The 12401-nt window shown below is 37.9% G+C and overlaps 1 protein-coding gene across 1 annotated transcript in view; it reads left to right on the top strand.

Moving 5' to 3' along the window:
• Nucleotides 1–10138, top strand: part of LOC134813693 (protocadherin gamma-A4-like) — a 50354-nt gene extending 40216 nt beyond the window's left edge. Inside the window, exons 18-23 of the mRNA XM_063821538.1 lie at nt 5678–5780; nt 5973–6158; nt 7223–7313; nt 7607–7737; nt 7870–8070; nt 8241–10138. Coding sequence (XP_063677608.1) covers nt 5678–5780; nt 5973–6158; nt 7223–7313; nt 7607–7737; nt 7870–8070; nt 8241–8563 — 1035 coding nt within the window. The 3' untranslated portion in view covers nt 8564–10138. The remainder of the gene's footprint in view (nt 1–5677; nt 5781–5972; nt 6159–7222; nt 7314–7606; nt 7738–7869; nt 8071–8240) is intronic.
• The last annotated feature ends 2263 nt before the right edge of the window (nt 10139–12401 follow it).

The following is a 12401-nucleotide window of genomic DNA, read 5'->3' as shown; positions in this document are numbered from 1 at the left end:
CACACACACCCACAAACACACCCACAAACACACACAGACACATACACACACAGACACATACACACACAGACACACACACATAAACACACATAGTTCACTTCAGTACACTACATTACAATTACAGACACACGCAGTACAATCAGAGACACACACTCGATACAAAGACAGACACAGGCACAAACACACAGAGTACACTTCAGTACAATCACAGACGCAGGCACAAAGACACATACAAGAAGAGCAGATTGAAGTACCTTCATTTGCAGATATTGACGCATTGATCTGTGGGATATGTTCTTCAGTCTGTAACTGATCATCTGCTAGAACTGTCTCATCTGGATCAACCGGAGGAGTATCTTCCGGCAGGAGTCTGAGTGGGTCTATCGGGACAGCCATGGATCACTCTCCGTACCTTGCTGAAATAAAGACAAAGGTCAACGACGGATGTCGCATGTCAGTCCTGTAACTAAATGTAATGCAAAATAGTGAATAAATAATTTTTACATCTGAACGATTGTTCATTGATTCTTTGAATCTGTTCATTGATTCAAAGAATCAATGAACAAAAGTTCAGGATTTTACCTTCTGTTAAGCTGTTAGCACTGACTCTAGCCCCCTCTCCCTACAAAACGACCATATCTCGGGCTGGAGCTTTCAACCGTCTTGCCTCAGCAGCCATCTAGCACAGTCGACCTGTCCTGTTAATTATGTGATCATCAAGTTACCAAATTTAATCCTTCAATATTCAAATAATTGATTATCAGACAAAACAGAGTTTAGAGCTCGACGTATGCTTCAGGGTTTCACACTGTGCTGTAATCAAACACATGACTAAAACCTCTTGCTACTATTACCAATGTTAGATAAACCCATATTGTTAAGGCGGTCAAATGATTTACCTGAGTTGATCGCGTCCATGAAAGGGTTCAACTGCGCTCTGTCCAGCTTGTTAATGTCAGCTCCAGCAGCCAACAGTGCCTCCGCCTCCGTCACTCTCCCTGCTTTGCATGGCCAGTGAAGCGTAGAGCTCCCCTCTAAGCTCTGTGACGATCCGACGAAGGATCCAGATTCCCTTCTTTTCTCTTGAGATTGCTTCAATTCTTCCTGGAGTATGCGGATTACCATTACCAAGCCTCCTTAAAGTTTATTTGGGTTAGAAACGACATCTGGGTCCCTACCCTCGCACAAGATTATTCTCAATTTTCTTGTTGTGTTCCACAACTATACTTCTGTATACTTCAGTGATTGGGCTGATGACTCCAGTGAAAGGGCTGGTGACTCTAGTGAAAGTGCTGGTGACGATGAGAAAGACCATAAACCAGGGATTCCTTCGGGAGCATGTAAGATTATATCCAAAGTTTGTTCGCCAATGGGGTGTGTCTGGGTGTCAAAGATCTTCAAGGTGGGTGCTACTTGTGATGAACTCTAGAAGGATGGGGTGGTAATACTCGGTCTGGCCGTCTGGAAGCCCATAGAATTCCAGTTCAGAAACCGAGTAAGGAGGTGCGGCTACTGATGAGAAGCCTCCTTAAAGTTTATTTGGGTTAGAAACGACATCTGGGTCCCTACCCTCGCACAAGATTATTCTCAATTTTCTTGTTGTGTTCCACAACTATACTTCTGTATACTTCAGTGATTGGGCTGATGACTCCAGTGAAAGGGCTGGTGACTCTAGTGAAAGTGCTGGTGACGATGAGAAAGACCATAAACCAGGGATTCCTTCGGGAGCATGTAAGATTATATCCAAAGTTTGTTCGCCAATGGGGTGTGTCTGGGTGTCAAAGATCTTCAAGGTGGGTGCTACTTGTGATGAACTCTAGAAGGATGGGGTGGTAATACTCGGTCTGGCCGTCTGGAAGCCCATAGAATTCCAGTTCAGAAACCGAGTAAGGAGGTGCGGCTACTGATGAGAAGCCTCCTTAAAGTTTATTTGGGTTAGAAACGACATCTGGGTCCCTACCCTCGCACAAGATTATTCTCAATTTTCTTGTTGTGTTCCACAACTATACTTCTGTATACTTCAGTGATTGGGCTGATGACTCCAGTGAAAGGGCTGGTGACTCTAGTGAAAGTGCTGGTGACGATGAGAAAGACCATAAACCAGGGATTCCTTCGGGAGCATGTAAGATTATATCCAAAGTTTGTTCGCCAATGGGGTGTGTCTGGGTGTCAAAGATCTTCAAGGTGGGTGCTACTTGTGATGAACTCTAGAAGGATGGGGTGGTAATACTCGGTCTGGCCGTCTGGAAGCCCATAGAATTCCAGTTCAGAAACCGAGTAAGGAGGTGCGGCTACTGATGAGAAGCCTCCTTAAAGTTTATTTGGGTTAGAAACGACATCTGGGTCCCTACCCTCGCACAAGATTATTCTCAATTTTCTTGTTGTGTTCCACAACTATACTTCTGTATACTTCAGTGATTGGGCTGATGACTCCAGTGAAAGGGCTGGTGACTCTAGTGAAAGTGCTGGTGACGATGAGAAAGACCATAAACCAGGGATTCCTTCGGGAGCATGTAAGATTATATCCAAAGTTTGTTCGCCAATGGGGTGTGTCTGGGTGTCAAAGATCTTCAAGGTGGGTGCTACTTGTGATGAACTCTAGAAGGATGGGGTGGTAATACTCGGTCTGGCCGTCTGGAAGCCCATAGAATTCCAGTTCAGAAACCGAGTAAGGAGGTGCGGCTACTGATGAGAAGCCTCCTTAAAGTTTATTTGGGTTAGAAACGACATCTGGGTCCCTACCCTCGCACAAGATTATTCTCAATTTTCTTGTTGTGTTCCACAACTATACTTCCATACAGGGCGCGTGAACAATCAGCAATGAATTATCAATTAATCAATCTAGTTTTTGAGTAAAAAGTCCACAGATTGTGATACATTGGATTTGATATTGGAAAAGACATGGCTTACCAAGTACCTTTTCATGTGCTTTTTGGAGGACAGGGATGACTTATTCCTGCGTGCCATTTCACCATAACTATCTGCTGTAACAGCAAAAATTAGAATTATGTCGGACATAATTCTAAAAAATTGGAACATTGTAGTTAATCAGTGTGGTGCTAACAACAGAGAGCGATTTGAACGGTAGGCAATTTCATAAATTTCATTAACTCGATATAAGGATGATTGGAACAGGCTAAAATCTACAATGTGGCATTAATAACTGGCTATATCGCTGCATTAAACGATTAAAGTATTGCTAACTATGGATATTCTAAGTGATCTAGGCAGAGGGGAACCGGCACAGCCAGATTGCGTTGTCTTCACTTTCAGTGACTAAGTTTCACGATAGAAAAATTGACCTTATGTATTTTAAAAAAAGGATGCACAGTTCAAGCAATAAATCGATCGGCTGCTCATATGATATTTGCATTTAAAGGAGGGCCTAGTGCAGTGACCAGTAAGTCTGTTAAGGCAACATTTAGATCTGAGACTAGCTGAGTCTTGACAAAGATAAGTGAGTTTCGAGAAAGTGCACACGGATAAAGTTATCAAGTGACAATGATAAGACTAAGTTAGGGTCAAGTCAACAGAATGGCAGCTGTAACAGAAACAGTTCATTGGATAGGGGAGTAGGGGATTATGACGGAGTGAAATTTATTTAGCAGGGCAAACAAAAAACAACTGACAGCACTGAGCAAGTGAACTGGAAAATTGAGGAACGAAAATAACAGTGGTTGTCAGCCCTTTCCGTAGCAATCAGGATTTCCCACCAGATCGATCAGGCAATCAGGATTTCCCACGAGAATGTTCGAGCCAACGCGCGCACTTGTGTCACGTGACGCTCTAATCGTTGTCACGTGGTACAGAAGGGAGGTTCCTAGAGCGTTGATCTCGACAAGAGGGAGTTTCTCACGGTTTATCTTCAATAACTATCGCTATTTTTATAGTAGAGAGTTGAAACTTTCACCAAATGTTTCCCTAGACACTAGTTCATCGTAACTGTGTCATAAAATTTTAATTTAGGGACCCAATTTTGTGCAAGACTCCGGTATCTGACGACCGGTCGCGGACGTGGTTATTGTAATGTCAACTTCTGTTGCACACTGAGCGAGCTATATTTTGAGAACAAAGATAAACTTTACACCAGGTGAAAGCTGAGACGTTTCTCTTTCAGATGATCACCTCACATTCTATGTATCTGTGACATTGAGATAGTAACGATTCAAAACGTCAAGTTGAACAGGCTACAAAATACGCGCTGAATAAAAGTCCACCCCAGGAGTCCACCCCACGCGCGTAGGGTGACTAAGTACCAGTTCTGTATTCACACATAAAAACCACTGCTACAGAGTACAGCAGGGTGTCATAATTATTGGCGCGTAGACAATTTTGCGTGAAATTTTAGCTTACCCAAGCTTTTAGAAACTGTATCACGGGTATTTTACTATCTAGTGTACACTAGACCACTAGTAGTGTACTATACTACTACATAGGCTATGTAACATAGCACTATACTGTACTAAACTACTAAACTACTAGAGCTGAGGTAGCAGGTGGTTTGACACTAAAAACAGTGTAATCCTGATTATAAAATATCGTGGTTATTATTAAGATTACAAAGTTTAGGGAGTAAGGATATTATGCTCCTTCATAAATCCTTTGTGTGTGTTACAGTGAGTCTTTATGAAGATCAGCCTATGCTTTATTACACTTCTTTTCAAGAATCATGACCAAATAAGGTCAAATCTAGTAGCTAGAAATGTAGTCACAGTTATAGAACTTATTGAAGCTACGTGAACTCATTGAATAACATCTCTATTTTTAATAATTATAACTCGTGCAAGTCCGAAATGGGCCGTGTGCTGCTTCTAGGAAGTACATATGACAGTGCATATCAGCACACTGTTGGCTTTCTTAGAGACCTGATGAGTACCAAGCGGAAATCATGATTGCCTGGTAAGCAAGTTCACACTCATTCCGAATGGCGGTAGACTTTACAGCTACACTGCAGCTTACACTGTAGTGGGAATCGCGTCACTGATATCCTCCGAGCATAATTACCAGGATAAATCCTGTACCAATCACAGCTTGGTGACCTGGCCTGCCTGCCTCAGACGGGGTTTGAACCCCGGTCTTCCGCTTGGGAGGCGAGTGAATTACCACTACACCACCCGGCCGACGAAAAATCTCTATATTATCTCTACATCTCTATATTTTAATATTTGTTATTTTCAGAACTTAGTGACAAGTACTAGAGTAATCCTATATTCCATATTTTTATAACGTGCTGTTAATTTTCATTATATATTTCAAAACACTGTCAACTCTCATTATCCAGATCACAATGTTATATATAGGATAGAATTTCCATAATTAGTTACTGATTAGCGCAGACTAACTCTAGCGCAGACTATAAAATATGTAGATATATAGGAAATAATATGTAGAAATATAAGAAATATGTATGATATTTAGTTCAATCTGTCTCAAACAGGACAGTCAAACTGATTTTATGATTTAATATCAAATTTACTGCGCATCCTTACAATGACATGAGCAAATATAATATCAGTATTATTGATTATTATACAAAATAATAATAATAAATAATTAATTAAATATGACCCGGCATCAGGTAACACATAAGCCCTGATCCCTAGCACAACATATTTTGTTTGTTTGTTTGTGGAAACTATATATATTATATAACATTGATTCTATAATATATTTTCAGACGCTGTTATGGATTTCTATAATGGCAGGTAAAGGTCCAGGAGATTACGAGAAAACTTCCTCTGAGAAAACTTGGCTGGACAGATACCTTCCTTTCTTGATAGGTAATTATCACGTTAATTAGTAGCTTAACCACTTTAGATTGAGTTTGACTAAGCCAATAAATAATATTGATTGATCTTCTATCAATTTCAAATAAACCAATTGTCTAAACATATCCATGTACTTGATCACCCAATTAACTAATCAACGAATTAACGAATTAGCTAATTAACTAATCACTGTATCTCTCTCAGGAGCAGTAGTGTTGATATCACTAGTGTTTATAGTAATTATAGTAGTGATCTGTAACAGAGCCAACAACCAGCACAAACTGAACTACGCTCCCACTAAACTACCCGCCTACGAGTACGAGTACGCCGACCTAGACGAACAGTACGGACTAGAACCGGACACTGTTAAAGCGTACAATATAGACGGAGGTAATTAGTTAATCACTTAATTAGTTAATTAGTAACCGAACAGTACGGACTAGAAGTTAGAACCGGACACTGTTAAAGCGTACAATATAGACGGAGGTAATTAGTTAATCACTTAATTAGTTAATTAGTAACCGAACAGTACGGACTAGAACCGGACACTGTTAAAGCGTACAATATAGACGGAGGTAATTAGTTAATCACTTAATTAGTTAATTAGTAACCGAACAGTACGGACTAGAACCGGACACTGTTAAAGCGTACAATATAGACGGAGGTAATTAGTTAATCACTTAATTAGTTAATTAGTAACCGAACAGTACGGACTAGAACCGGACACTGTTAAAGCGTACAATATTGACGGAGGTAATTAGTTAATCACTTAATTAGTTAATTAGTAACCGAACAGTACGGAATAGAACCGGACACTGTTAAAGCGTACAATATTGACGGAGGTAATTAGTTAATCACTTAATTAGTTAATTAGTAACCGAACAGTACGGACTAGAACCGGACACTGTTAAAGCGTACAATATAGACGGAGGTAATTAGTTAATCACTTAATTAGTTAATTAGTAACCGAACAGTACGGACTAGAACCGGACACTGTTAAAGCGTACAATATTGACGGAGGTAATTAGTTAATCACTTAATTAGTTAATTAGTAACCGAACAGTACGGACTAGAACCGGACACTGTTAAAGCGTACAATATAGACGGAGGTAATTAGTTAATCACTTAATTAGTTAATTAGTAACTGGACAGTACGGACTAGAACCGTATTTACAGTAGTCTATATTAATTAGAGTATTATACTGTTATTAAAGAATATCTCCCAGCCGCTTATCAAGTATAGAGAGATCACTACTTGATATTATTTTTGAAGCTTATTGTTGCCTTGAGAACTAAAACCACAGTTAGTTTTACACAGTAAATATTACACATAGACTACAGTCTATTCTTTTGGCGATGTTATCAACTTGTAACATATTTGTATGTATAGTAATGAGATAATTAATTAGAATCAATCAGCTACTAATTAGATAATTAATTAACTCTAATTACAGGAGGAGAGTGTGATAGACTGTCTGCTTTTGAAGCGCTGACGAACCAACTACAAAACTTACAACAGGACTACATTTCTGAGAAAGGATATAGGTAACTGGGCTAATTAGATTATTAGTTAACTAATTAGATAATTAACTTTATCATTTACTAATGTGTTTATAGATTTATCGATTATTTAACTAATAAATCTACTTAATAATTGATAAGTTTGTTCATTAATAACTAACAGGATATGTATGGATTTTGCTTTGGTACCAAATAATTACTAAACTAGCTAATCTTATCAAATTACTAAACCAATTACTCCCCAGTAACTACTACTAATTACTAAACCAATTACTCCCCAGTAACTACTACTAATTACTAAACTAATTACTCCCCAGTAACTACTACGGTTATAACGAGAAGAAGATGAAGTCTCATATCGACAGTGAAGGTTACTTTTCACTCAGTGATCCTGCTTTTAACGAGCCTGACAAGGTGCAGTGTGGAGACATTCCTGGGGGAGATACTGGTAATTATACAATTAGTTAATTAGTTAATTAGTTAATCCACTAACTACCCCCTCCCCCCCGGCCCCTCAGTCCCTCACTAACAAGTAACTGTACCCCCCCCCCCCCCCCCCCACTAACTCCCACTATAACAGGAGACAGGAGTCTAACTCTGAACACGCTGCTCAACAGTCAGAATATCTACAGTAACATGCCGCAAGCAGACCCTGTCAAGTGCGACAGTAGCAAATACGTTCCTCTTTCTCCTCCTCCTGATCCGCACGAGATATACAGGAGACATCAGGAGGAGCAGGAATATCTGGGCAGACCTGATGTAGGGGAGCAAGACTTCTTAGGTTAGTAGCTAATTAATTAGTTAATTTGTTAATTGGGAGAACAGCTGCATTGGGAAACTTGCTAAGTTAGCAGTAGGGACATAGAACAGATATATTATCTTGAGTCAATCAATTTCACAAACCTATATCAGTAATTATATAACTAGCTTATTAATTATAACTAATCTCAGGACGTCCCACCCCCGACTGTGGTGAGTTTGTGAGGAGCCTCCCCCCGCTAGATAACAACTTCCTGCCCATGTCCCCTGAACTCTCCCCGCCCCCTCTCAACAGCGACCCTCCGTCACGTGATGAGATCCCCACACGTGCAGAACACATCGCCTCTCTGTCGTCTCTTATCTCATCACAGAGCCGACCTAGTGAGATTAGAGGACTACCCACCTCCCTCATGGGGCCCAATCAGGACGCTCTATTATTGTCACGTGACTTTGACAATGAGAATCCCAGAACTGAGACTATTTCTTTAAATTCCGAACATTCCGTGGATTTTTAGCGTCTTGATTTACTGTCGATCTAAGTTGTAAAACACACGTGATTTTATCTAACACGTTTAATTTATTAATTAAACAGGTTTGATAAAATCGTAATAAATATTGAAATTGAGGATTTATAAGGAAATAAAAAGTTGTGTTTTACAACTTATATATTATCAGGATGCGAGTCGTATTATTAGTGTAATTTATTGATGATATTGATTATATATTTGTACAGAAAAGACTTAAACGAAAAATAATCGTTCAAAGGAGCATTTCCGTTTATAAATTATTTGATTTTTAGGTTGAACAGTTTCACATTTACAGGATGTTGCCTTTATAACGAGAAAAAACAAAATTGTCAGCCTGCCGACTGAAACAAGTTTATATTTACAGCACAATTGATTAAATCAGACACTGTTTTCCTTTTTTCACGGAGGTTGTCACCACTATTGACTAGGTTATTAAAGATTAATATTAAATTAAGTAAATAATAGAATATTTTTTAACGCGAATTTGGTTACAACCCTCATTTAACTGTCCGTGATAGTAGTGAATTAGAAAGTTGGTTATAATACGTTTTTATGTTAAGTTTATTCTTCATCGCTTTACAGGACGTGTTAATCAACACAATTAGTATAATTAATTTAATTATCCGCATAATTATTAGAATAATAATTAGTATAATAATTGACCTTGACATAATTAGTGAATAAAGCTCAGAACAGTTTGCTCTGAAGCAGCTCGTTTAAATGTCGAGATGATTATTTGTTTTAGTTTACAGTTGATTGGTTAAATTATCATTTAGTTGTTTACTGGCGTCGTTGCTCTTCTAACATATTGGTTATCAAGAATTCAAGCTGGCTGGATTATACTGGGTTTTAAGTTAATATCATGACTACTGGTTACTGGTTACTGGCTAATATTATTATTTAGAGAGTTAATGGAAGGGTTAACTAGAATATTAGATCGATAATTTACTAATTTAATAGTATAACGGTTGCTATAGTAACGATCCAATTTGAAGGAGACTTGACACTTTTCTACTATTCCATTATGATGCATTATAAGTAATGTGCTCCCATTAACTTTAACAACGAGGGAAGCAACATTTCTACTTTTACAGTAGTAATGTACAGTAAGTACAGTAAAGTACAGTGTGTTAGTCTCAGGTTTTATATGTTTAGCGGGCAGAAGAGCGTATTATAGATCATTATACCTCTTACACTGTAGCATATTATTATCATTACACTGGGAGACCGAGGTTACTAATTGGTTTACACTGAACATATTATGGAGAATCAGACTGAAATAAACTATAATCTACCCTGGATACAAAGTATCCTGGTATCCTGGCCTGGGTAGTGGATACAAGCTGACAGACTGCTGAATTGAGAGAATATTATATTATTATGATACCACATTCAAATGTCAATTTAAATTATTGGTTTTCAAGCGAGAGAAAACAAGACGTGTTTCATGTTGGTCCGATCGTTTTGTTTGCGCCAAATGTTATGTTTATGAAGCATAAACATGCGAATATGTTATTATACGTTTCAGTCTTTTCAGTAAAATGTTTTAAAACACCTTAATAATTGTATTCATTTTATTTCTCTTACATAAATTATAACATTGCTCAAAAAACACAGACAAGGTAATTCAGAACATTTATAATTTCTTCACTCCACAGTCGTTAACAGTTAGTAACGGTTAGTAACGGTTAGTAACGGTTCAGAGCACACAGTCTATAACCAGGAACCTTATTATTACCCAACCAGGAACCTTATATTACAGCTCGTCTCATTACACAGCTATCTTGAGAAACTCTATCAATTACAGGAAGTTTCAATCAATACCTGTTAGTAAAACGTCTGCCAGATGAGTTGACACCATTAATCTGATTGAGCAAAGTTAACACTGTTTAAAAGTTGATTGAGCAAAGTTAACACTGTTTAAAAGTTGATTGAGCAAAGTTAACACTGTTTAAAAGTTGATTGAGCAAAGTTAACACTGTTTAAAAGTTGATTGAGCAAAGTTAACACTGTTTAAAAGTTGATTGAGCAAAGTTAACACTGTTTAAAAGTTGATTGAGCAAAGTTAACACTGTTTAAAAGTTGATTGAGCAAAGTTAACACTGTTCTGATTGAGTGCAGTAAGGTTGCTTGCTAACCTGTTACCATGGTAACTGGGAGTAACCTGTTACCAATTACCATGGTAACAGTCACTGAAATACTAATAGTAGGGTGGCACTGTGTAGTAATAGAGGGTAACACGCTCTTTAAATAGGGGCTGTTTAAACTGGGAGTGTCTCAGTTAATGCATGGTAATGATATGGTAGTCTATACAGTACATACTGTTACACTTCTAGTAACATGTACAATTTGTACATTGTACATGTTAAATATAAAGTAAGTGTACTGCTCTAGTAAAAGTATTATTTGAAACCTGTGTGTGCTTGTCAAACTTATTATAGTTCATGTTACTCACTACCCCGTGCAAGGTTTACACTCTTCAAGTATATCGTACAGTACCTTAACTCTTCAATACTGTAAACAAATCCCTTTTTAGGTTGTCCTGGTCATTTGGTAAAAAATACACTTCACTAGAGTTAAAGAGAATTAAGCTGCTTTATGACCGGAGATAAAGGCTTAGTTTAAAACTACTGTTCTTACTGTATTCTGATTAAATACAATTTAAAACTGGTAACATTAGCCCTGATAAGATTGTTTTTGTCCTCTTACACTGATAATACTCTACTTTCATACTGATAATATGTGTTAAAACTGTGTTCCAGAGGGTTACACAAGAAAGTACAATTAATCCTATATAATGTAACAAAACATGGACCATTAATACACATATTTGATACAAGAGAAACGCCATTTTCGGACGTGAGGAGAGTTAGGACTCCTCCAACTACATTAAATCAATTCCTTCTGTAACGTCCTCAATAAATGTAATAGATTTGTAGTCTTTACTTGTAATTAGTTTAAATTGAACATATAACACTGCACAATTCACATGATAGTGGGTCACAATATAGCAGTGGTTATGTTTTGATTTGCTGCCAAGTGAGAACAGTAAAGAGCTCCCCAGCCAGCTGCCAAGTGAGAATAATGCCTCACATCTCTAGTCCCTGTACACAAACATAACCTCCCTCTGTAATAATATCCCGTATAATAACGTCATGTAACATTACTAGCCCCACTACTGCACTGCATGCTCCCTCAGCTCTATTCCCTCTATTGTCTCGTATTGTGTTATAACAATACTCAAACCAGGAAACGCTCCTGGATTGTTTAGAGTCGGTATTTGGGGTTCTCACTGACCAATCAGAGAGCTGCATTTGCTGTGGAGGACCAATGAGAGCTAGGTGTAGTATCACGTGATATTAGGCGTGTTCAGGAACATTAGTGTAGCTGCTGCATGTGTAGCGGCTTTAATTGGCAGAATTGTAAAATAATTGGGTCATTATTCCGTTATTCTGTTACACCCAGATAATATAAGGTACACTGGTTACATACTAGATGAGAGATTTATAGTCCTTTTTATTTTATAAAATTCATTACAGCTTCTATGGTTTACTAATACACATTTTACTAATTGCATTGATATAATTCAAAATATAATGGGGTCATGGAAAATCTCTTTAGAAGATCATAAAACGTGTTGTAGTAGTTCAAATAATGGTAACTTTAGTTGATGATTGCGTGGTTATCATTCTATTGCATGTTAGAACCAAACAAAGAGAAAACCACATTCTTATCAACAAAGGAAGATACTGACTTGTTACTAATATCTAGTGTGTTGTTATTTACTACTAGTGAATCAATGCTAAGCCCTACAATCTTGCTTGTC

Source organism: Bolinopsis microptera, chromosome 4 (assembly GCF_026151205.1).
Source record: "Bolinopsis microptera isolate Bmic1 chromosome 4, MBARI_Bmic_1.0, whole genome shotgun sequence".
NCBI lineage: Eukaryota > Metazoa > Ctenophora > Tentaculata > Lobata > Bolinopsidae > Bolinopsis > Bolinopsis microptera.
Note: the sequence above shows the minus strand (reverse complement) of the source record. Positions and strands in the feature narration are given on the sequence as shown.